This window comes from Leptinotarsa decemlineata, unplaced genomic scaffold (assembly GCF_025532065.1).
Source record: "Leptinotarsa decemlineata unplaced genomic scaffold, Ldec_3_MD MMD2_tig00004307_RagTag_RagTag, whole genome shotgun sequence".
Classification (NCBI taxonomy): domain Eukaryota; kingdom Metazoa; phylum Arthropoda; class Insecta; order Coleoptera; family Chrysomelidae; genus Leptinotarsa; species Leptinotarsa decemlineata.
The window spans coordinates 13,358,615-13,386,336 of record NW_027412606.1 but is presented as its reverse complement, the minus strand read 5'-3'; the positions used below and the strand labels follow the sequence as shown (position 1 = coordinate 13,386,336).

Here is a 27,722-nt window from a genome sequence, read left to right as displayed (position 1 = left end):
TTTGGAATTCTTAACGGCGAGTCTTAGTATTCCAAAGCTCAAAATGTGAACTTGTTCAATCTTCATTGTATGTCTTTTTTTGACTATTCCGCTCACTGTAAACGGAGCCAAATAATTTTCGGAGTACTTCAGTAAAAGCTAAAATATTCTCATAATTTATTTTGGTTTGATTCTTGCAACCTACTGTTTCGGAATGTTCCAAGTAACTTTCTTTATATCACTTGTACGATCGCCTCACTTAGCATGTGAATGTGAGGTAATTAATTCAGAATTACCATCGCATAATGTTGTAGATGGAATCAATGGCAAGCATTCTTGTGTTCTGAATTCATTTATTTTTTACATCCGGTTTATGTACGCCATTCACAAGAATTAAACACAATATTTTAGAGATAATATGAATCTGCTTTAATTTATTGTAATCCGTTCTGGACGAAATTAATGTTGAAAATATGATGGCATATTTTTTCCCAAATCACAGCTATGCGTAGATACTTTTAGAAAAATTGACATCATTTCAAAAATTGTTCAGGATATTGATAGCTATATCTATTCAATTTTTAAATACTAAAAGGATCAACATAAGTAAGTATAGTTTTAACGCTTGGTAAATCACTTATTTGAAAGAATAATATATTCCAATTCAGAATATGATATCATGAGACTTTCGCTAATTTCGAAGAGATTTTATTATTTATGTGATCGTTTTTTTCAAGTAACACTTAGGTTCGAATGTCCCGAGCCAAAGAAAGAAAACGCGTTTTTTTTCAATTGGCTTCATTCATCAACGTAATCTCCATCTAGAGTCACACAATCATTCCAGCTCTCATTTCAATACTACTTTTGTAGAACGATTCATCTTCTGATTTGAAATAGGCCTCAGTTTCAGCAATAATTTCTTCATTTGAGCAAAATTTCTCACCGGAGAGCACTATTTTGAGGTCTGTGAACAGTCAGTAGTCACTGAGAGCCAAATCTGGCCAATACGGTGGATGTGGGAGCAATTAAAAGTTCACACAATGTGTTGTCTCATAAAACAATTTTTTTTCGCTACATGCGGTAGTTTCTTTCCTATTTCGGCCTTCAATCGCTCCAATAACGCTATATTACACCTACTGTTGATGATATTTTCCTTCTCAAGATACTAGATTAATATTACATCACGCACATCCCAAAATACCTTGGCCATAACATTTCCAGCCGATTGTTGTGCTTTCGGGCGCTCTGGACGAAGTTCACGAGTTGCTCTCCACTCAGATGACGATCCTTTTGATTCCGGAGTGAAGTGAATATAGCTTTCTGATAGTCAAAGGCTGATGTAATATAAGGCCAACACGTTCCCTTGATATTTGTACAAATGTTAGCTAACTCATGCAACTTCACTTTTCGATCATTCATAAAGATTTTGTGGATTTTTTATGTTGTCTAGTGTTACTGCCTCATTGAGACGTCAACTGCGTTCTGCATCATCGGTGACTCTACGACTACGTTTGAAGTCAGCAAACCAACGTTTGATTGTTGTTTCTGATGAAGCGAAGTCCTTATAAAACTTTTCAAGCCATTGCTTCGCTTGGACGGTATTTTTCCCATCAAGAAGCAGTGTGAAATTATAAAACTCTTTGCGCAATAACTTACAATGAGTATAATATATGAGTAGAATATCATGAAATTTCAACAGCTTCCTTTTGAAGGTTAGTACTACCTGAAAAAGCGGTGATTGTAATAAGACTAGCGCAATCTATGTGTTAGGCCCGATACTTTTCAGCCCATGTAGTATAAAATCTTAAAATATTCAAAGATACGTATCAATGTCGCCTTCTTTTAATACATTCTACAATTTTTATTACCGATATTTTTCGAATAAAGATTCAATAATTTATGGAAATTGATCAGAGTGAACCCACTTACAATCTAGATAACGAGATTTTTACGCAACTCTGAATCAATAACATTGCGTTTTTTTAACGATCGTACGTTCTTAGGGATACTTGAAACAAATAACTGAATTAGTTTCATCTGATCTATGTTTCTATAAATCGTAGATGCTTGGTGTCATTGAGTCATTATGATGCACAGTTTGGAACCTTTGGTGTGGTAATGAATATCACTGGAGTTTTTCTCCAACACCGAATCGTTATTTTCAACACCTCGACACGTGTTTCGAACACCAAGTGATCATCTTCAAGAGGAAGATCCTCTTAAAGATCGTTTGGTGATCGAAACACGTGTCCAGGTGTTGAAAATAACAATTTGTTGTTTGGAAAAAAACTCCAGTCATAGAGTCATAACAAATTTGAAAGCAGCTTTATTCATTTCAGAAATTAAACTTTTATTCATATCAGGTTTCATTTGAGAAAACATTATATATAAATGCAAAAGATGATCAATATACTTTTTATTAGTTAATTTGGATTTTGGATCTGATGAAGTTTCTTCATTTGAAAGTTATTCTATAAAATTCACCTTGAAATAAGTTCATGAATTATTGATACTCCATATGCCACCATATTGGTAGTTTTTCATTGATAGAGTTTCATGAACCATAAAATCACGGGAATTTGGTGCAGTTGCAATTAAAAAATATGAAAAAGTAAGTGCTTCTTATTAAATTTCATATAAACTTTCCAATTATCTTTCCAATAATAACAAGGGAAAGTTAATATTTTATTTTTCAACTTTAATCAGGGAAGTTATGGTCTCCAGATTGTTTGACTATCGTCAAACTTAAACCAGGCCGTTTCTTCTTTGACCAAGGCGTAATAATGACCAAATTCTACGCCAGAACCACAGTGAACAATGACTGCATGAATATTATAATAGTGGTCTGCTAGGTTGAAATGTTCATCTATTTCGAACCTTCCAAAGAGTTTCTTGCTTCCATTAGAGGTTGAGTCTTGTTTGAAAATCATCAGTGTTATTATTAGATTGAATGGTGCCTCAACTATACTTGTTTCCTTATAACAGTCAGTTAGTTTGGCGCATGTTTGACAATACAGTCGATCATCACCTGTTAAAAATTCCATTTTCAGATGATTTACCAATAAGCTTTGCACGGACTGGTTATTAGTCATATTAGGAAAAGCTAGATGAAGTTCCAGAAATTCACATAAGTTTTCGGTACTTCTTGAACATTTACCACAAAGTAAACAAGTGAGGATTTTTCCAGCAAAAGATTTACAAACACAAGACGAGATGGGCTGTACGGAATCATTCAGTCCAGAGCGGTAAGGAGTATTGATTTTACTAATGTTTTGCTCACGAAGAGTATTCAACAAGAACCCCAAGAATTCGGAACAATCCTCTTGTTGTCCTAACGAGTATCTAGTGGACTTCAAAGACTCCAGGAAATCGGTTGGAGGGAAAGATGATACCTCCTTACGAAACTGCAGCTGCATGAACAGGTGTTTGAGTTTGATTAATGAGTAGGAAACATTCCCGTTCTCGTTCATCATTAAAACTTCGTTCTTGAAATTCTTCGTCATGAACAACACTTGTAAAATGCTATTCATGTAGCAAGTGTTTCCTAAATCATCCAATCCAATTTTCTTCTCTAGATTTTCGGGATAACTATCTACTGATTCGTAAGAAAGAACCTGTTTCACATAATCTCCATAAGAACCATTTCTCAAGCTGCGATCGATCCTTCCAAGTGAAGAAGGGTTTCGTAGAGGGATCGATTCGGCTCTTGCTTCATGAAGCTCTTCCACTGAAAGGTAACCAGTTCTACGAGGACTGCAACTCATATTTGGGGGGCAAGAATGACATGAGTCCACTGACCGCACAGAAAAAGAAGGAAGTGGATCAATCACTTGTGAATTAACCTTGATAGGAGACTGATGAATATCCACATATCTCGGCTTGTTTCGAAGAGGTTTCAGTTCCGTACTGAAATTAGGGCATTGCATGATCTCATCAACATTATGTGAAGGAGGAATAGTTCCAAGTACTGAAGCAGCATTGCCACGTTGAATAGCAATACTAATTCTTTCTATCAAAAAAGAGGTAGAACGGTTATCTTTCGTTGCATGGCCTATTCTCCTTCCGAGTTCATCAACGAATAACAGAGACTCCGGGCCATAAACACCAAAAGTTTCAACCGCTACTGGATGAAACAGATAGTTGTTTCCAAGATTTTGGTATTTTTTTTCTTTTCAATTTCTCGCCAAACAATGCTGCAGTTCCAGCAGACTTGGAACTTTCGGCTAGATGGGAAGCCGCGACCGTGTCAACGCAAGTGAAGTCCCATACCACAGGTTTACCGTATTTCCATGGTATGAGAGACATACCATCTGGTCGTTTACCATCATCTCGACTGGTACCTAAGAGTTCCAGAATTGCAGGAACATCCGCTGACAACACAGGTCGTTTCAATATGTCGTTCACTTGGTGATGTCGAGATGTACGCCCTGCACTTCTCCTGCAACTCAAACCATGTGTACTTTTCTATACTACCAGTATGAGAAACACAAATAGATGAACCCATCCCAAGTCCTACTGTTATTCTGAAAGATTCATCGTCTAATAGTGTTCCAAGAGATGCACAAGAGGTAAAGCATTCAGCCAAGCACCCGATTCCTTGATCATTGCTGCTTTCAGACGAGCCTTATCGTATATATATATATATATATATATATATATATATATATATATATATATATATATATATATATATATATATATATATATATATAGAGGAAGGGTAGTCGTTGCTGACTAGTTAAGAATAAAAACTATTGGATAGTGGGGTATTGCAGCAAGTAAATGAGTACTCTTTTAAGTTAGTCCAAGCTTTCGGAAAATTTTATTTCCATCATCAGGGAAAATCTTATGTGAGGATGGTTACATTGATGTTGAAGAAAAAATGTTGATACATTGGAGAAGATGAAACTTGTTATACAATTCTAAATGCTTGAGATTATTTTTTATAAAATATTGTTTTTCGTCAGACCCTTATTCACATCATGCGTGCAGGATTCAAATGCTCCATTAGAATCCTGCACGCATGATGTGAATAAGGGTCTGACGAAAAACAATATTTTATAAAAAATAATCTCAAGCATTTAGAATTGTATATTAAGTTTCATCTTCTCCAATATATATATATATATATATATATATATATATATATATATATATATATATATATATATATATATATATATATATATATATATATAACCACCCCTAACTTTTGTTTTTCAAATGGCACGCCCATGTTTGTTTTGGTTCAACTTACAGTCTTTTTCATTTCTCGGTCAATGATGTATCATGGTAGGTAGAATGACATGCAGAATCATAGAAAATAAAAACACAAATGAAATATTAATGTTCAAGGTCATCTGTATTTTGATACATGATACTACAAAATGTTGGCCAGCACTTGCCACACATGCTTCAAGTCGCCGAATCAGCGCGCGAGTACAGGAAGCCCTAATCATTTCCGGAGTAACGGTCTAACAAGCCTCTAAAATTTTTTGGGTTAAATCGTCAATATTCATTGGTTGTGTTTCGAAGGCAACTCGTTTCAGATATCCCCACAGGAAAAAGTCCAGTGGCGTGAGATCTGGAGAACGTGCAGGCCATCGCACAGGTCCACTATTTCCAATCCAACGGTCTCGAAAAGTATCATTGAGGAATGTAGTAACTACATTATGGTTATGTGCAGGAGCACCATCTTGTTGCCACCACATTTGTTGTCGTTCTTCAAGTGGAATATCTTCCAGGAGGGCAGGTAAACAATTTTCCAAGAAATGTAAATATCGGTGGCCCGTCAAAGTGTCTTGGAAAAAATGGGGCCCGATGAGTCGTCCATTATGTAAACCACACCACACGTTCACACCCCACATTGTTTGGAAATTGGTTTCTCTAATCCAGTGAGGGTTGTCCTGTGACCAATAGTGCATGTTATGTCGATTAACAGTACCATTATTATGGAAGCGGGATTCGTCACTCCACAAGATTTGATTGAGGATGTTTGGATTGTCATGGACTAAAACTTGAATGTGAGCAATAAATGCCGTTCGTCTTTCGAAATCGGTAGGTCTGAGTCCTTGGTGTAAATTAATTTTGAAGGGATGATACTTGTACTGTTTGAAAATTCTTTGCACAGATGACTTACTGATCCCAATCTCTACCGCCAATGCACGAACCGAAATATGAGGATGTGCTTCGGCGTAGGCCAACACATTTATGCAATTTTCCTCAGTTCGCACGGGAGTAGGATGTACTTAATCTGTTTTTCCTGGAAATGATCTCGTTCGCATGGTATTTTCTACATACGAAAACGTATTACGACCTGGTTGTCGACGATCAGGAAAGCGCTGCCCATACAGCCTCTCCGCAGAACGTTTATTCTTTCGGCATTCACCAAAAATTAAAAGCATATCAACGTATTCGTTGGGAGTGAAGGTAAAAGGCATTTTGATATACAACAACAATATCATGACTGATGGCAATGTGTCATCCAGATATCAGAGGAATGAAAGGAAGCACATAAAGTTCTAACATTTTATCGCCTCTTTTTCTGCGTAGCGTCCACTTTTTCTGGTGTCTACAATGCAGAACAATTCGATCAGTCCAGTTAATAGTACCCACTAACGTATTCAATTTTCTCGAACAATTATGATATATCGTTGGTTGAGAAATAACAAGAGCTGTCAGTTGAACGACGAACAACATGGGGTTGCCATTTGAAAAACAAAAGTTAGGGGTGGTTTCGCAGGGGTTGCTCGCGAGGGGGTGGATTTTGCTCTGCTACATGAAAGTGCTGGTGGTCTTCTATGATATACATATTTTTTTTCAATTTTTTTCTGCAGGTGACTGAGATATCTGCTGGCCTAAAAGCTCTGGGACACCCGGTATATATATATATATATATATATATATATATATATATATATATATATATATATATATATATATATATATATATATATATATATAAATCAAAAATTAAACAATTTGTGGACACAACACTCAAAAAAGGGGGGCAAACCACGGACACGTGTTTCTGGCTATTGGCCTCATCAGCGCGGTGCAGCCAACTGTAAAGATGGGAAACACTTGTTTGCCGAAATCAGGAAACACAAACGCACGGAGTCATCAACACGTGTCCGCGGTTTGCCCCCCTTTTTTGAGTGTTGTGTCCACAAATTATTTAATTTTTGATATATATCATGCACACTCGATAAAATCTCTCTCTCTCTCTCTCTATATATATATATATATATATATATATATATATATATATATATATATATATATATATATATATATATATATATATATACATTTATATCAACATATACTGTTGACAGTATTATAAAAATCTAACCAGCAAGCACGTAATATTTGTTTACTATCTGATACATGGCATAAAAATGATGATTATTCAATTATCCAATCCTATGGTAGCTATAATATTATTCAATGAAAGATTTTGATTATAAATAACCTTTCCTCACATTGTCATATTAATATACATAAAATTCAAGTAATAACTTAAGCTTTTCTGTAGCTAAACAATTTCAACATTAAATAGTTCAACTTAGATTGGTTTCAGTTATCACTTCTGGCAGGCGTCCCAAAACGCACACTTTTTTTAACATTACCACAGATGTGAAGTTCTGAAGGCCATGAAAACCAAAAAAATAAATAACTAGTTTAAGAAGACTAAACAGAAAATGAAGTTATGTACTTCATATATTCTCGTGATTTTTCATTTTTGTTATGACACTGTTGATTAGCGTACCCTCAATAAATAATTACTCGAAATAACTATACATCACTCAGTGACAACGGTGATCTACTGATAGCCGTGGTAACAAACAAGGCATCAATGATAATATATCCACTTTTTATACGAAACAAAGTACGAAGAAATAGTTCAAGACATAAGATACGAACATAAAAAGGATCTCTTGGGAAAAATCAGAATCAAAAAAGCCATGTTGATAATATAAACTAGATGTAGCTCCATTTCAGTCAGAGTACAGCAAATGCACTGTGCAATCTAAGTAGATTTTCAAATGCGGCAAAGGTGGTAGGATACTCAATAAAGTTGCCTCGTAGATATTACATTTTTATGAAACACCAACAAATACTGAACTCGCAAAGGGACAATTTTGGAATACCGTTACATATTTATATGTTTGTAGATTGAATTATGAAAGATAATTTTTAATATTCTCGGAGATACAACATCCTACACATGCAACGGAAATTTAGGAAACAGATTATGTAATGCCAAACCCAAATTAGACAAAGGAAAGAGATCTGGTGTATATCGACTAGAATGTGGTGAATGCCCCGCCATATATACAGGCCAAACTGGTAGAAATTTTGATATAAGGTACCATGAACATGTCATTTTGATAAAAACAATCAATAATGTACGAATATCCGTGTTAGGAATCACACGTTGAAAGGTAAGACCTCGTTAGTCCTTAGCTCGCACAAGTTTCTCAACTTCTGAGAGTTGTCGTTCGTATGAAGGCGACAGCTGATTAACGAAAAAACAGATTTTAAACAGATTTTTTGAGACAGATCTTCAAAATTCAGAACATAAAATACATAAAGACAATTTAAGGATCCTCCACACATGCGCAAAAGGGAAAATGATGAATCTGTTGGAATCTATGGATATAAACGAGCCAAACAAAAATCCCAATTCTATTATCCTCGACAAACAACTTAATCTAAACAATAGTCCTCTCCTAAACCTGTAACCCAGTTCCCAAAATCTACATTTTATGAAAAAAGATTGTTTTTGTTATGTTCGTTGATATACATACTTACTGCTATTAATTGAGGTTATTCTAGATATTGACAATGTAGGTACCAAACTATTTATGATAGGATAGGCAAAGTAGGTAAAAATTACTCAGATTTGAATGTAATCTAGTTAGTTTTGAAAATGGTGTAATGACCGAAACTAGTCAACAAATAAAGAACTATCGTGGAAAATAGACAAAAGTGTGTTTTCATAGTTTTTATAGTGTATCCTCACTAATTAAGTTTTGCAATTATGTACTGTTACATAAAAGAATAGTTTGATATACCAACCCAACTGATGAAGCTATCGTATAACTAACGCGTCCTAAATGAAATTTATAGTGTGAAAATTTATAGTGTTGTGATAATTATCGTGGATAGTATCATCAATCAGCAGGTCAATGTATTCATAATTAATTTTATGTGTTGAATATAAGAATATACCTTGAAAAATATTGAGTTCGAAACAAGTGCTGACAGAAAAACTAAACTTTTTATTGAAAAAATATTGATGATATATAAACCTAACCACTCATTTCGGGGAAACGTTGAACAATTATCTCAAAATAAACGACGGTCAGCTATTCCGAAAAGCGACAAATATATTGAACCTGACCGCGAGAGGATCACTGAATTTATCAGGAAACAAGTTATTCATATATCTTCATGTGTTGACCGGATGATTTTCGCAATTACAACGTCTGCAGACCGTCAATCAAATTGAGTGCAAATCGCAACAATAATCGCAGCTGCGAATGTTTTTACCGACTGTTAGATAGAAAACTGTCACCAGCATTGAAGCTGATGTCAAGTTTTCATAACGATTGCTCCCATTAATTGCTCCAGTTCTCCAGTGAATTCATTCCGCGAATGTCGCCGAACAAGGTTTCAACTTGTTACCCGATTCCAAATAAGACATAAAATTTATGGGCAAAGTCATTTTGTGGATTTTGTTCCGAATTTTCTGGGCCATAAATGAAGATGATGTGAAGACACGACGTAATTGATGTGTATCCAAAAATCTGCATTCAAGGTTTCATATATTTGTTATTTATATACTATTTTCACTTGGTGATCGAAACACATGTCGAGGTGTTAAAATATCGGTTTGGTGTTGGGAAAAAACTCCAGTAGTATTCATTTTTATATGTGTTATTTAAGAATGGAAGAGTAATATAATTTTCAATATCTGAAAGAGAATCTCCTATAGAACAAATCTACTACTAAACAGCAAATCTTTGCTGTGCAATGTTTTTATTCGATTTATACATCGATTTATACCGTTGAAAATTTCGGAATTGAAATTAATTTTGTATATTATGATATTGATATATTAAACTGGGCAACACATGTTTTGATAGTAAAAAATTCAATTGAAGATTGTAAGAAGGTGGTTCCCTAGCTCTTGTTACCTAAGAAATTTTGTACAACCAAGATGGATGAGTTCCAAGAATTCAAATATATTCATGGATTCAACTCAATTGGGTTTTTTTTCTTCTCTATGAGCTCTCATATCTGAGGGTCATCCAAACCATGCGTCCAGAAAATTATCTTACTATGTATTGAAAACGCGTTATCCTTCATGTGTAAAGGTTTTAACGAACTGCTTCATCAACCTTAGTTTTATATTTAATGGGAGTCAAAATATTTTTTTCAATGAACAGTTTCTGAATAATATGCTTTTTCCCAACTGACATGTTCTCTCTCTTTTGCCAGTCTCTTCTTCTCTTGGCCACCCTGGCCTGGAAGGAAATGAGGCTGCTAACTCCTTTACAAAGAAGTAGCTGCAAGTAGCTTCATCAGACCAGAACCTGTCATTGGCATTGCTTCAGGTTTTTCCAAACAAACATTGAACACCTGAATGACAAGAAGGTTCAAAGACTTCTGGTAAAATCTTCCAGGATTGGCGTTGATTCATCCTTAGATTCTTGAAACCAAACAGTTGTTGGACTACAGTAGGGATGAACTACGATGGCTAACAGGCCTCCTTACAGGTCACTGTTGTATGAATCATCATATTTAGAGACTCGGATTGTCGGAAGACAGTGTGTGTCGCCTCTGTTTGGAAAATGATGAAACAGCAGAGCATATACTTGTGCTTTGTGCCTGTCCCGCTGCGGACCGAATCAGGTTTTCAGAGTTTGGTAGAACCACAGTTCTACCATCTGACCTGAAAGATCACTCAGCATATAAACTAATTATCAAGAAGCTGGGTTTATTTGGTCGAGTGTGAGTAGGTGTGAACCACAATAAACCCTTGCAGGTTGCGGTGGAGGGTCGAATAGGCCCATTCACTTTTGACCTAACCTAGATTGATTTTTGTTTTGTGTATACCTGTTATCCCACAGACACGAGAAACAAGGTTACTTTGTAAATACACTTTGTTAGCCAAAACAAAAACTATTTAGAGGTGAATATAAACTTTCTACTGAAGAAATGTCGATGAAGAGAGACCACATACCTTATAAATACTCAGAAACCACAATTTTTAACAGTAGACTTCGAAAATCTTGTAAGTATACAAAGAAAACTTTGTATACAAATCCTTGTATCGTTCATGTTGAAATTTTATTTTCGTTCCAGAAGTGCAACATTTTTTGGGTGAGAAAGTGGTCACATTGCAGAAGGCAGATCTGGATAATTTCGCTTGTGTCAATTGTTTCGGCTGATAGCAACAACGGATACAGTATGGGAAAAATAGTATCTAGTGTGATTTCTTGGTTCTCTTCAATCCATTGGCACTCCCTACTTCAGGAATCTTCTCTTACTATTATTCGTTCACAGGTATAAATGTTATGTTCAGTAATATTTTTTTTTACTTTACAAAGTCGGAATTGGTTTTCATGAATTCTTGTACTGTGAATTCGCCACATATGTAACATACACTGGTATGGATGACACACAACCTTCTACTGCTTGATGTCATTTTCCAAAGATTTGTTCAAAAAATTTCCTAACCGGTGACACTAAATGCTAAACTGTGCCCATGAGCATGAAATTCAGTTGGGAAGATCACTTTGGTACGGAATTTTATACTTAGTAAAATGCTGTTACCAATCTAGTGCATTGAAGATAAAAACTAAACTAATATCAAACGTACCACTGAGCAATGATTCATATAGAAAATGAAATAGTTATTCACTATCAATCCATTACAAGTGATGAGGATTGATTAACAATACAGTTTTCTTCACAGTTATGGGAGATTTCAAGGAAATAAACATAAAAGTTGGCAACACTGAAGGGGTAGCATCAGGTAGTGACTAGTTTCAGTCATCTCCTGGTGTGCGAAACTCGAGTCGAGATACAGTATTTTGTCCTGTTGTGGGAAAACGGTTTTCAGTAGATTCATTTTACGCCAGAGGTTTCATAAAAGAACTCCATCAGATCTTTGAACACTAAATTATTTAAGCCTCGGGGATCCAGAGTGTCTCCATACCATCGATTGCTGATTGGTATCTAGCTTACCTACGGAACCATCTATTATATTTCCATGATATTGACTTCACGTGGCATAATGAGGTCTTACTTTTGAATGTGAGATTCTTTTTATCTCATTTTAACATTCACCTCAGTTGTCTGTTCAATCTATGGATTTTGCAGTCGTAGTGAGAGCTGCAGAAAGACGGAAAATGATTTACTATTTGATGTTCTGTTGCAGATAGCCGAGTTCGAAAGTTGCATTAGTGATCCACTATTGATGAGATTTATGGTTAATCGAAACAATGCTTCCTGGTTTTGCATTACGATTTCGTCACTATTGTGTTGAGTATCCACGATCATTTCATCAGCTTATGATTCATAAATAATAGAGCTATAAGACTAGTGTTGTAGTTAATTGTTATTGAACAAACATCAGTTTTTAGAGCCACTATTTATATTTCCAATATTTTTTTTATTTTTCACATGGAAACGAATAACTGTCATCAATTATCGAGCTAGCCTCTAAAAGACGTGCACAATCTCATATTATTAAATGGGATATCTGTGTGGGCTTTTTTCTTATGTGAAACTTCCACTCTCTCAAGACGACCAGTCCTCGATTTTAATCGGTTTACCTGTTAATACTGGAAGGTCAATAGCACCTCACAGTATGCAATCTTCTTATGTCGTGACTTTTTTAATATTTCTCAAACAGCTTTTTGTTTTCATCATGAAAGTATTATATAAACGTACCTGAAATAACTTCATAATTTCTTATAAAAATATCTTTTTGAGAGAAGAAAATATTTGATTTCATGAGAAAGCAAATGCAATCGAATTCAATGGGACACGACAGAGTATCAAAATGATCTATATTTTCGAGTGTGTTCTGTAATTCCCTTATTGCAGGAGAAATTAATTGAGTAGCAGGCTCAATTTCCGATTGTTTAGAAATGATACCTTTCACCATGTTGTTCTTAAACCAAACCCACTTTCCTTCAAAAAATCTATAAAATAATAAGGATATATGATTCAAATGAATATATGGATTCAGTTCGACTTTTCTTTGACAAAGCTGACAGAAAAATTCAACTTGATACTAAGGTTAATGTTGAAATTTCGCGGACTACTTACATTGGATTAGCCATTTTTTATGTTGATACACTCGTCTCGAACATATGTTCACAGTTTCAGCTGTTTAGCATGTTTAGTTTGTTGGTGAGAGGCAAAAAAGTTAGAACTGTTTTGCGTATTCGGTGATTTTATTTTATAAAAAAAATGGATTTGCATCAAATAGTGTATAAAAATGAAATTGAGTGCTCAAAAACAAATGAAATGTTGACAGTGGCATACGGTTATTGTACTCTGAGCCAGAGAAATGTTTACAAGTAGTAAAAGCTTTTCACAGAAAGTCGAGTTGTGAATAACGGCACTCGCCCTAGACGCTCCTGCAAATCAACAACCGATGGAAATGTTAAGGAAATGAAAAAAATTGTTGTGGAGTTGAGAGAAGTCGCTGAGGATGTCAGCATACCGGTTGGCTCAAGTAATGCAATTTTTTCGGAAATTCCGAGTATGAACTATGTGGCAGAGAAGTTCATTTCAAAATTACTGAATTCGCATGAGCATCGCTCAGAAATTGTTGAATAACGTCAACGGCATTCCAGATTTGAATATTACTGGAGTTTTTTCTCTAACAACAAACCTTTATTTTAACACCTTGTTACGTGATTCTATCACCAAGTGATCATCTTCAAGAGGAAGATCAAACTAATCATACTTACAAAGTTATCCTCTTCCAGGTACCTGCGTCTTGAGTGTCTTGAATTAATTTCACAATATTCCTTTATCTGCTAGTCTTAAATTATTTTCACAATGTATCCTTAATTTTATTTATTTATTTATGTTCAGTGGAATACAAAACGGGACAAACTCAAAAAGAGTATTCACAAATGATGAGGTGAAAATAACAATAAATGAATTGATTATTATAAATGATTAAACTGTTTTTTTTTAACTCAAAACGGGACGTCCATATATCACATACCTATATATGTATGTATGTATGGACCATAATGTATGGACTCATCAAAGCACCTTTTAATAATAATAATAATTCGTCTTTATTATTTCCAATATTAGGTAATTAACAGTTTAATACAAAATTTTTTATTACAGGAAACTAAAAGGCGAAGTTCAGTTTATTTTCATCTGAGGCGATAAAAATAACCTGTTCTTCCACTTAACCTCGACAGTGGTTGATGTGACAGTAATTATTAAATTATATGCAAAATATTATATTTTTAGTCGTATTTATATTTTTCGAAGGAACAAATTTGCTTCAATAGTTTACAATTAATGAAAATTCATCAAATACTTCTGTATCTTTAGTACTGTCAATATATCTCTTTTCAATCAATACATCCAATGCGTTTTGTACATCTTTTCACGCAGGTACTTTTCTTAAATCTGTCCAATAATAAGAAAGTTAGTCCATTCTTCCAAATATTCACGACTTGTTTTATAAAATTCTGTAGCTATTCTTTTCACAAAATCTTCATAAATATCATCTTTCAGTTTTATGATTAAATTACGAACAGTAAATGGAAGAAACTGATTGGTTTCTTCCTGAATCAAATTCTGAATGAGTTGATTGATTTCTTTTGCAGCGTCAATTGCCGATACAGTTTGACCTTCAACCTTCAAAACAGCTTGGCGAAAACTTGCTGACTGAGCGTGTAAAAAACAAAGTCATAATTCACATGTAGGATTTTCAAAAAAGTATTTTACTGATTTGTTACATTTTTCAATGTCAAAAAATAATTCTTTAACGGCTGGTACATTTTCAAAACTCTCTCCAAAGCAGGCATTAGCGCAAGCCAGCGAGATTTGCTGTAGCTGAGCATTTGGTGATATTCTATTTCAGCTTCAGCTGAAAAAATGAATATATTTTTACAATAATGCTTTCGTAATCTAAAGGTAAAGGCCGTCTGAAGCAGATTTTATAGCATTGTGAATTATATGGGCTCCACATCCGATACCTGTCAACGGTTTTTTTCTGAGATGATTTTAGAAAACGAGACTATTTTACGTCCCAGATCATTATTTGGGACAACAGGACAAATGGTCGAATAAAGGGACAGTCCCGTTCAAAACGGGACGTATGGTCACTGTATAAATGATATGCAATATCATGTTATGGCCAGTTATTACAGTTATTAGAAATAGATGTTATATTTAGCATAATTCGGTGCATATTTTTTTACAATTATTTCTACGATAGATTACATTTTAGAAACACTGTCCTCAGTGTTTAACGGAAAAAATTCGCGATCCCAATCAAATGCCCCAAGTTCCCTGCGGATTGAGACAAAGTCAGCTTTGTTAAAGTTATAAAAAGGCTTTTCTTGACATATAGGGCTGATTGAAGCAGGTGAATGTAATAATTTTATATCTAATTCTATTGTGTTGTGTCTCTCATCCTCAGGGACGAGTGGTGTAAGGAAGGAAGTCAGATTCTTATTTGCAAAATTATTATTTAGAACTAATTCTACAGTATTATTGGACGAATTTACATAAGAACTGAATTGAGAAAGAACACAATAATATATTGATTCAATGAATAGATTAGAATTCACATCAGGAAAGTCAAGTAAATCTAATAATTAAAATATTATTTTAACAAGCTATATGGTATACTATTAGGTATTGGTCCACCATCATTATTCATAATAGTATTATGTGTAGGTACTTATTTCTACACTCTCATAGGCATCTAGATGCCTGGTTGTTGTTAACTTGTCTAACTAATTTGAATGAACTGAAGTCTATGGAATGATTTTGTTGCAAAATGTGAAGGGCGAATGCTGATTTTTCAGGTCTTTCATATTTTAAGTGTACTAAGTGTTCTTTATATCTCATATCAATTGATCTTTTTGTCTGTCCATAATATTTTGCATTGCAGTCCTTAGATTCAATTTCGTAAATTTCAGACTTTTCCGCATTCTTGACTTGGTCTTTTGGACTTCCTGAAAGGCTCTGTAGTGTATGTCTTGCACTTTCATACCTAGTTCCTTGAAAATCTTTACAAAGTTCTTTGTGTATTGGTGATATGGAACTGAGATATTTTTGTCTTGGTTTTTGTTGTTTTTAAAAGTCGAGATTTCGTTCATTCTTAACCTATACTTTTTTTTCTTTATTATGTCACCCTCGAGAAACCGTTAGTGGCTGCTATTTTCTGTATTGTACGTTTTTCTTCTGTAAACCTCTCATATGTGAGAGGTTTGTAAAATTAATTCAAGACTAGTAGATAAGGCAATATTGTGAAATTTATTTTATATAGCTTGTTAAAATAATATTTTAATTATTAGATTTACCTGCCTATTACAAAAAGACACATTGTAAAATTAATTTAAGACTAGTAAATACGGCAATAGTGTAAAATTGATTTAAGAAACTCAAGACACCGGTACCTGGAAGAGGTATCTATGGTATAAATAAGAATAACTTTATCAGTTGTGATGCACTGTTTGGAACTTATGATGTAGTAATGAAAAAAATTCCAGTAATATTCATAACTTTGAAAGTATGGTTAGTTTGATCTTCCTCTTGAAGATGATCACTTGGTGATCGAAACACACTACACCAAAGTTTCCAAACAGTGCATCACTATTCTAGATTTGCTTAAAAGGGTCATACGTGGTGACGAATCATGGGTATATGGTTATGACAATGAAACCAAAGTCGAATGTCCCAGTGGAAGAGCCCAGGAGAGCTTAGACCAAAAAAGCTCGCCAAATTGGATGAAATATCAAGGTTTTGCTCACTGTTTTCTTCGATTAACGTAGCGTAGTGCATTAGAAGTCCTTGCCACATGGTCTTACGGTCAATAATGAGTATTATCTTGAAGTTATGCGCCGCCTGCGAGAGGCAGTAAGAAGGAATCGTTCGGTATTGTGAAAAAATTATTCATGGCTTTTGCATTACGATAATGCACCTGCTCACTCGTCATTGCTTGTTCGTAATTTTTTGGCCAAAAACAACTCCCTGATCATGCTGACAGCCACCGTATTCGCCAGATTTAGCCCCTGAGATTTTTTCGTGTTCCCAAGGATATGGAGACCCATAAAAGGACGGCGTTTTGCGACGATTGAGAAGATAAAAACCGAATCGCGGAGATAGCTCAAGGACATACCAAAAAGATCTTATCAGAACTGCTTCGAGGATTGCTGGCGCTGGCACAAGTGTTTTATATCTGAGGGGGACTACTTTGAAGGAGACAAAATAGAAATTGATGAATAAATAATTGATTTTAAGAAAAAAGAAAATTCACCCCAATTTTTAATAGACAGAGTATATAGTAGCATTTCTCGAAACTGAAAAAAGCAAATAATGATATGGTTTAGAACATAGTAAGAGCAGGATATTTTGCGGCAATTTAGCAAATGATAATAATTCAACTGAAGTATGAAAAACATGCCATAATTGAAGTAGATTTCAACAAACAGATAAAAAGTAACTACTGCTACATTATTAGGATTTTTTCTTTTGGAATTTTTTCATCGTTTGAAGGTGAAAGAGTCCAACCTTTAGACTTCATCGCAAATTGAAAGAATACTTCAACGACACGTTCTCCTAATGAACAGTTTCGTCGTCTCAAGTATATCAGGGTGGTTATATGAAATATGGCATTTCGAAAGTAGTTATTTTCAATCACATTCACTGGTCTACAAAACATACTACTACTTTTTTGCTCGATCACAACTTCACATGAATATTACTCAATTTGTATTCCAATTTGTGATTTTTATAAATCAAAAAATATTTTGATTCGAAAGGAAAACATCTTGAGAATTCCTCTGAACTTGTTTTGGAACGTTATACATATCATTTATTGTAAAACTGCTAGCCTTCAGATGAAACCAGGAACCTAAGCAGTTTATTCTATAGCACTTGTTTTGGTATCGCATAGTGGTAATAGGCTGGGTCATAGATGCAATGTTTGAAGTGTTGTAATAATACTGCTCATGATATAACAAAATTCAGAACAGAATATAAATCAGAATCTTGATGACCATAATAATTGATGCCCAGCAAAACAATGACAACTTCAACAAATAGGTCTTAATGAACCTTCAGCATTACACTTTGTTGTAATGAGTAGAAGGAATAATTCCAAATATTTTGTCAAATAAAGATGAAAAATTTGTTATAAGTATTCATTGTTTCAAATTATTGATAGAATAATGTAAATACAAAAAATATTTCCGTAAGGTTCGGAGAAAGATGAGAGATTGATAAAAAGGAAAATTCTTTGAAATTTTGGTCTTGCTGAAGCAGCTGGATTCCATCCAGAAAACAGCCGTTTGCCTGCGACTCGAACATCCTTTGCAACCTTGATAGTCTGGAACATCGAATAAAGGTTGGAGGAATATGTGGTATCGATCTTTCGAATACCTAACATTTGAAATTTGAAATATCAATGAAATTGATCCATCTCTAGTAAATGACTATAAGTATTGCTAAAATTTACAATATCTGTTTATTCTATTATCTATTTACACTCTCTTTTTTTTGTTGATGTGGATCATTTCAAAAAAAGTCTTTTAAACATATTTCCTCTTGAATTCAAAACATTCATTTCGTCAAATTTAATTTTATGTCTTGTTTCGGAGAATGTTGTGATAGTTATTTCATAATTACTTTCAATACGCAAATCTTCAACAATTTGCTGATATTTCTTCCACAGATCATATTTTTCTAACTTTTGAAACTAAGTACTAGGTTGATACTGATTTAGTTGGTTCGATTTCTCATTTGCAAAAACCTTGCTTGCCCAAAACGTGATGTGTCATATGATTTGATACTATTTTAGCAGAGAAATATATCAGGATATGTAAACGCACCCCGTTTATCCTCAGGGGAGAGCCCAAATTTGAATATTCAAAAATCCTTTCACATTCACAATATAAACCGAACCTACATATAAAATTTCAGCCTTTGAAAATATAGCGGTACGGTAATTTTCATATGTAAGCGGTAATTTTCATATGTAAACGCTCCTCTTTTACCCCCACTGGGGGCGCCGCAGTTGGAATATTTGAAAATAATTTCTTAGTGCGCATCTAAGACCTAAGAAGCACCTATATACCAAATTTTAGCTTCCTAGGACTCACCAGTACGGAAAAACAAAAGATGATTGAGTGTTAGGTTCTTGTGATGCATTGTTTGGAACCTCAAGTGGTAGTAATGAATATTACTGCAGTTTTATTCCAACACCAAATCGTTATTTTAACACCTCGACACGTGTTTCGATCTCCAAGTGATAATTTTCAAGAGGAAGATTGAACTGGTGTTAGTTACTTTCGCATTTATAAGTATAAATTTAATATATTTCAGGGGAAAGCAATAAGGCAAAGGGACAGTTTGCATTCAATGAAAGATGAAAATAATTCGACAAACCTCGAGAAACGACAAAAGCTGACTTTTTCAAGTCGCAATATATCAGGCAGATTGGAGGAACGTTTTATATTGGAAGCATATAAGCGTGTAATAATTTCTGAACCTGCTCCGCTTTCGCTGTCTGGTGCTTCAATTATTGCTAAACATATTCTATTAATATTCATAACTTTCAGCGACGCCTAGCAAAGCATTCGCCAACGATCTTCACTTATATATTTATGATTTCATTTTTTTAATGAATAATGGATACTGTGTACTTACGATTATATTATATGGAATTATAGGGGTCATTAGTTTGATAAGTACCTACTATTCACTATGATAACTGACCGCAAGAGTTAACACCTACAAAAAATCTTTTCGTTTTATGTATGACCAGCATTGTAATTACGCACTAGCTTGAGTTGTGGTACATATATAAATAACACTTAGCGAGTTTCAATAGTTGCACTATCTAACTGTTCCACCATTAGAATTACACGACAAAAATGGAATGTTAACAATTAGTTCACCTTTAACCAGCAAAATTTGCATGTCCGCCATTTTATTCGATGCATATTCGTATGTGTAACCTTTTTGGTTTCCACCTCTGAAAATCAAAACTATAGTTAGTACCACTATATGAAAGTATGGATGTTGAAACCGTTCTACAAAATGTCGAATATGTCTTTGTTTCTCAATTCTCATTTCAATAAGACATAAGATTTTTCAACTTCTCAAATAAACATGAGTAGGCTGACTCCTTTTACTGGATGAAAAGCTTCGAGGAAGCTACGGTGTGGACGAAACGCGTCTAGGAATAAAAATGTTTATGAAAATTGTTCAATTATTATCATGGATAATTCGAATAATTTTTGAAATATCGAAAACAAATTATATATCAATAATTTCAAATATAATTTAAAAATAATTCTGAAGTTGATTGTGAACGATAGAAGAGTTAAGAACCAAAATATTAGGAAGAGTTAGTTAAAAACAAGGAATCCAATATCAAATAATCAACATAACTTATAAAGGGTTGAAACAAAAAGCTGGTTAATAAAAAACATTTATTGTGAGCTAGAATTAAAAACTACGATATAAACTTTTTTTTAAGGACGAGGCACAAACACTACAGAAAAATCCTTAAGGCGCTCTCAGAGCGGTGCCTGTGCGAAAGTAGCGATTTACATTGGATTTGAATCGCTGGAGATTAAATCAAATTGGAAAAACGTTCTCAGGAAGTTTATTCCACATTAACGCAGTTCTCCATGAAAGAGTTTTTAAACAGTGAAGTTCGAGGCATAATGAGTTGAACCTCAAAACGATGAGCAGCCACAGTCCGTTGCGTATTTCTGATATGTACCGCTCTTGATGGAATCAAATGTGCTAAGTCACTTGAACACTGGGAATCCAGTTGACTACGACGTAAACTGATATGTATATATTTTTTTTTCAATGCTGGGACATGTGATATGATGGTTTCAATCATAAAAATGATATCATCTAACTCCCCAAATCAAATTGAACATGTAGTAGAAACGTCTCGTCTGCTACTCCAGGTCCATTCGACCATGGCCTTGTAGCCCTAATTTTGTTCTCATAAGTTACATCAGTAAACGTACCTATCCGAAACTGCGACCCATTTGGACGTACCGGTAACCACTCCTCAAAACCGTCGGGTAATAAGTGATCATTGGGTCCAAGAGTGGTATGCACTGTGATGATTTACCAAATGATTTTGTTCGGCTCATATTCTTACCATTTTGAGACAAGCTGATATGATCTGGAGATTAGAGAGTAGCGAAGGGATCCATATTGTCTCCAACCCTCTTTTTACTCACTGAAAAAAACCAAGGATCCAATATATTGCTTTGCTGACGACAGGACACTCTTCTCGTCATTTCATTTAGATTCCAGGACATCGGCTGCGGATGCACATCTTCACCGGCAGCAGGATTGTGAATATCTTAATGAGGATCTAGAAGTAATTTCGAATTGGGGTGAAAGAAACCAAGTTCCATTCAATTCCACAAAAACCCAGACATCGGTTTTCTCCAAAAATATAAATGTCTCCGAACCATATGTAATACTGTCAGGTCAGAAAATTACACTTTCTGCTTCGATAAATTTGTTGGAGGTTAAAATGCACACCAATATGTCTTGGCACAATCATGTGGCAATTGCAAATGCTGCTTCTTAAAAGCTTGGAACACTGTTCCGGACCAGAAAACTGTACAAGTCAGCAACTTATGATGCTTTATGAAGTTCAGATCAGACCTTCTTTGGAGTATTATTCTCATCTATGGAGCTCCGCCCCTAAGCATACCCTGAAGCTGATGGATTCCATCCAGAAAAGAGGTATCTGCCTTGATAGTCTGGAACAACGAAGAAAGGTTGGAGATTTGTTTCTATTCTATAGATTCATTCACGAGAAGTGTTGAAGCGACTTGGCACATTTGATTTCACCAAGAGCGGTACTCATCATAAATATCTACCCGGCGGACTGTGGCTACTCATCGTTTTGAACTGTTGAACTGTTGAAAAACTGCGTTAATGTAGAGTAAACTTTTTGAGAATGTTTTTCCAAATGGGTTGAATCTCCTGCGAATTAAATTCGATGTGAATCGCTACTTTCACACAGGCACCGCTCTTAGAGCGACTCAAGGATGTTCCTGTAGTGCTTGTGTTTTGTCCTTGAAGAAGAAACACTTTTATGTCCAACAGATAATAAAAATGTTCGAACAACAATAAAAATATGCCTACCTGGTAATATATAAAATTAATGATGACAGTCGCCGATTTCATTCCCATACAGGAAAAAAATGTAATTTAAGTTTTGTAAATGTTTTTTAATAATTATAATGATAATAATAACAACATAACACGGCCCTAAGAGTGCTATATTACCATCTACGGCACTCTTACGGTATTGACGAGAGACCGGTGTTGCCCTACGCTCCGGGGAATATTGAATCCGTTGTGGGAATTCGGAAGTGCCGAATTTATTGGAACCATTCGTTCCCCACCCTCAGGCTCATACAAGCGAATAAGACTGATGCCCTTCTCGACCACCAGAGCAAAATGATATTTGTCGTGAAGTTTTCAGCTCCTAGCGAAATGAATATCATTAGAAAAGAAGAGGAAAAACGAATAAAATATCGAGATTTTCTCTTCGAACTCCGCAGACTCTATCCAGATCACTCTGTCAAGATGTTTGTTCTGATTATTGGAGTCCTTGGTGGAATGATGCCCTCTCTACTCTCGAATCTTAAAATCATACAGGCTTGCCGCACTAAGGCAGAAATCTTAGCCGGACAGATGCAGAAGGCTGTCATTCTTGGCTCACTGCGCTTGCTCAGGACACATGATTCTCGGACCCAATGATCACTTACCCCACGGTGTGGGGAGTAGTCATTGACTGATAATGCTGGCGTGCCCTCCCGAATGTATCGGGGCTTCGGGGGATAGAGCCTGACCAGTGCCTACTTCGGTACAAAAAATTATTAATAATGTATGTAGCATATGTGATGGAATCGGCTGTACTTGATGAAAATCCATAACGTATTCAAGAAACACTTTATTGAGAGATATTCGCTAAACATATCCGAAAAACAGTATGATTTAAGTACCTAAATTTCAAGTACCTCAGATTTACCTAGCCAATTAATGTTGAATGGAAATAATGAATGGAAATAATGGAGTCGATAATATCTACCTTATAACCGTTGTTGACAGCGATTTGTTTGATGAAACTCAGCTCTATCTGGAAGTTACTTTCAGACAGTGAAATATTCAATAGTCTATGAAGCATACTATTGAATGCAGCTACTTTATGCTGGTAAAGGTGTGTGGTGGAATTATGTATGACAATGTCTCTATAAGATGGTTTGTAGAAAATTATGTTAATTATTATTTTCGTAATAGTCGAGTCTAGGTAATTTATTGAATGATTTATCTTTCAGTGATGACTTTAATTGACGAGTGAATAGAATTGACATATTCAACAAACTTACCTAATTGCTTAACTGTATCAGTAAGGAAGATAACATCTACGTATCTGTACCAGTACAATAAACCATTATTATACTGATTATTTTGGATTTCGTTCCTACTATGTTATCCATGAAGATTTCGTTGCATGAATAAAACTTTTCGTCGAATTGGAAATGATTTTGAGATAGACAAATAGTAAGTAAATCTAAAATTTCCTGTTTTATTAGTGAATTTACATGTTTTTTATCTGAGAGACGCTGAAACAACTCAATTGTTTCAATTGCGGGAATACTGGGAAATAAATTTTGGACATCAAACGATATCGATTTCGAATTACGTTTTGAATATTCTTCACTTATTGATAAGTATGTACTTTATATTATATTATATAATTCATATTATATATGAAATTAGAATAGGCATAGTCGAAGAAAACGATAAATGCACTCTTAAAGTTTCCGGCACTCTCAAAGGCCAAAAAACCAATACATAGAAATGAATCGGCTGCAAACTAGTGTACGTGGATCAAATTTTTTTCGTGAATTACAACGTTCAATATGTATTTTGACGCATTTAATTTCATACCGATATTTGGAGTTAAATAGTTTATTTGTTTTCGTGACACTCTAGTTCAAATTGAAAACTATTGAAACAAAATATGAGACTGCTTCGAAATATTAGTGTTACAATTTTCCATCCAAAGTTGGGGAAATTCGTAACCAATCATATTCAACAGGAAATTGAAAAATTCCTCAAAATTTGAGGCAGGCTACTGAAGGAGACCAAATTTGATTAACTGACATTTCACAAAATAATAATTTTCATTTTTAGTGATTTCAATACATTCATTCCATTGATTTAGACCATTTTGTATTTTCTGTAGCTTCCTATTCGAAACCGTCAATTAAAAATCGAACTTGAATATGAAAATTTAAAAAAAACAAATTTTGAATTGTGGGTTGAAATTCGGTATGGAAGGTCAAAAACGATTTCTAAGCAACTTTTTCAAATAACTTATTTCGATATCTCCAACGCGAAACAAAATATCGAGAATTTGCCCTTTTAGCGGAATCGAAGGCTGTCACTCTGGCTAAGTATTGCGAAAAGTGCGTCACATGAAGGTCTACGCTTGTGCCAAAAATCGAATATCTGCTTTTAAAAATGACTAAAATACAAGGGTATCTTCATATTAAGTGTGTCACATTGTATATCAAATTTGTTAAAATATGTTTTTCCGTTAACCAGCTGTCGCACCCCTACGAACGACAACCCTCATAAGACGGAACTTGTGCGAGCTAAGGATTAACGAGGTCTTACTTTTTAACGTGTGACTCCTAACACTGGTTGGACGATAGCAAGTGAATTAGGTATTGTCTAGTTCAGGAACTGCTAATCTCATTCATTTCTGATAATTATGAATATGGAGGGGAAGTCAGAGATTATAATACATCAACATCGTTTGAAATTTTGGTGTTGTTGTTCTTTCACAATTTCAATATGGGAATTTTTTGTGTTTGCTGGTATCCAATAACTGTATTTACCTAACCTCTGCCTATACAGTAAACATAGTTTTTTTTTAATATTTCATATTCATAATATGCCTAATTTTATATTATTTATTTTATAGTTATTACTAATATACCTAACGGAAGCAAATTTTATGAAGTTTTAAGAATTGTTTCTAGGTAAAGAGTTCCAGAGTAGGTAATGAAAGGATAAAATTCGCGCATAAAATTGAAAGATTGTTCGACTTACCTGTAAGGAGGAACAATCTAAATTATCCGAGCTCATATTCCGAACATTTTTGTATGCGAAATCAGGTTAGGATTCAAACTGTTTTTTAATAAAAATGGTAACCAAAAAACATTTATATTTGATGACTATTGAAAACTACATAAGTATACAAAATTTAATTTGATATTGTTACACTTCTGGTTTATTTCCAGAACATCTAGCACCAAAATATGTCGGTGAGAAATTAAATAGAGTGTTTGAAAAAAGAATATACTCAATGACTATTTCAATGAAATATTTCCATCCTGAGTTCAGTGCAAATGAAATAACTATAGCAGGTACTCTCGTCAAAATATATCGAATAATACGTTAGGCATGTTAGAAAAAGTTTATACTTTTTAATGTAATAAATACAAAATATATAATAACTAAACAGTGGAATAACGACAAACAAGTGAAATGAAATATAAAAGATAAAATCAGCCTTCAGAAATTCACAGCTGATTAGGCATAAACTTGTATTCAATAACAATACCATACAATACCCAACTGTTCAAAGGGTCAACCCCTGGGAGGGGTAAGCCATCTTAAACACCAAACGATACTTAAGAAAAGATTCAACTAGATACCTGTACAGTTGTTTTCGCGGGTCAGATAATTGAGGTTCATCATCGTTACACCTGTAAAATGGTTAGGTATGAAGTAATTTATGGTAGATCATAGGTACTCTCCTTTCAATACAAGTTGAATTCATGAACTAGTCTTGTGTCGTACGTTTTGAGAATTTAATATTTAATGCGTGTATTTTTCTATATTCAAAATCAATGGTACAACATTTGAGTCAGTCATTTGCAAATCTTCCAACACCATGAATCATCCAACGTCTGAATATTTTGAAAATTATTTAATTGATACACGGGTCGAAGAACCTATGTCATTCTTCATAATGAACAGTTTGCGTAACAAGAACAGAACAGCTGCAGCGTAAAGAGTATGACAATGAAAATGAACTACAGAAAATGTTATTCTGAAGAACAGTTTTCTAGGTACTCAAAAACAATGCCCTTGATTTGAAACTATAAAATTTTAAGGCACATCTGTTTTGATATAGAGGTACTCATTCAGTTTCATTCATCCTTTTTAATTCAATCCTGCCTATCAAGCTACGATTATTATTGCTGAATGTAGACAAAAATATTCACTTACCCAATGCATCCCGGGCGTGTAAGAAGACCTTTCTTCAAACACTCCCATCTGCAGTGGCGGCAAACCCGATGCTTGGGAGTTATTTGACAGCGTTGCTTAGAACTACCGCTTCGTGTCACAAATTTCACTTCAGTTCCCAAATCAATCCACAATTTCTTCGACTCCAGCACTCAAAATCATCGCTGGTGTTTTTTTCGATGAGAATACGGAGGCTTATCATACATACACTTTAAAAGGTTCATCGTCAAAGTTCATCCATCAGCGGGAAGATAACGTTAAAAATTATGTCACACAAACAGTCAAATCGCAGTTGAAAGTGATAAAAACTTATTTTAAGACTATTATAATGTCACTCCCGTAAAAACATTTATACGACGTTTTAATTATGCAGTTCAAAAGATCTTCGGTGTTACATAACACTCGATGCACTTGAATGTAGTGCTATTCCGTAAACAAACGTGCAAAAAATACGTGTAATGAGCAATTTCCAATAAAATTGTCGCGCGCATGTCACTTGATGTAGCCAAGCACTTATAAAACACTCACATTATGCCATTTAAACAGCATAGCATAGCATCCGCGCACGTAGACGGGTTGTATGCGGCTGTCGGAAAGCGCATGTGGGTACCGCTGACTCCGCTGGCTCCGCCTCCCTTCAGAGAGGGGTCTTGGGGGACACCTAGGAGGCGCACTGGAAGGGTCCTCGTATCCTATCCGAATCTAGATAGTATTTGTTCATAGATAGGGGATAGATGAATATGAAATTACTGTTTATTCACATTACATCTTTCGCAATGGTGTTTGCGGTATTATATTATATTGTTACAGGGAATGGAGCGATGTTAATCATAATTTGTGAGTATGTACAGTACCTATTGATGATGAATTCATTTAGAAACATTTTTCTTAAATTCGGTACTCAAATGATTAGTTTTCCAAATATAAAAAATGTTGATGAATATTGAATAAAACAATGGAGGAAATATGAAAATAATTAAGAACGTTTATACGTAAATTCAATGCATTTTTCACAAAATGTGTGCTAGTTATTAAAAACGAGAGAGCTCAAAGTTTCATAGTCACTTTTTTCAATAGTGAATTTAGGTACAAATTCATTCACTACTTCAAATATGAAAATATTCAAATGTTGA

At 34.6% G+C, this 27,722-nt stretch overlaps 1 protein-coding gene across 2 annotated transcripts in view; it reads right to left on the bottom strand.

Moving 5' to 3' along the window:
* The window catches only part of LOC111517946 (protein apterous), a 279,607-nt gene extending 252,423 nt beyond the window's left edge, over positions 1–27,184 (bottom strand). The window contains exon 1 of one of the 2 annotated variants that reach the window (XM_074179019.1): positions 26,572–27,184. In XM_074179019.1, the coding sequence (XP_074035120.1) occupies positions 26,572–26,619 (48 nt within the window). In that variant the 5' untranslated portion in view covers positions 26,620–27,184. The remainder of the gene's footprint in view (positions 1–26,571) is intronic. The other variant, XM_023174247.2, reaches the window with a different exon arrangement.
* Positions 27,185–27,722: the final 538 nt, after the last annotated feature.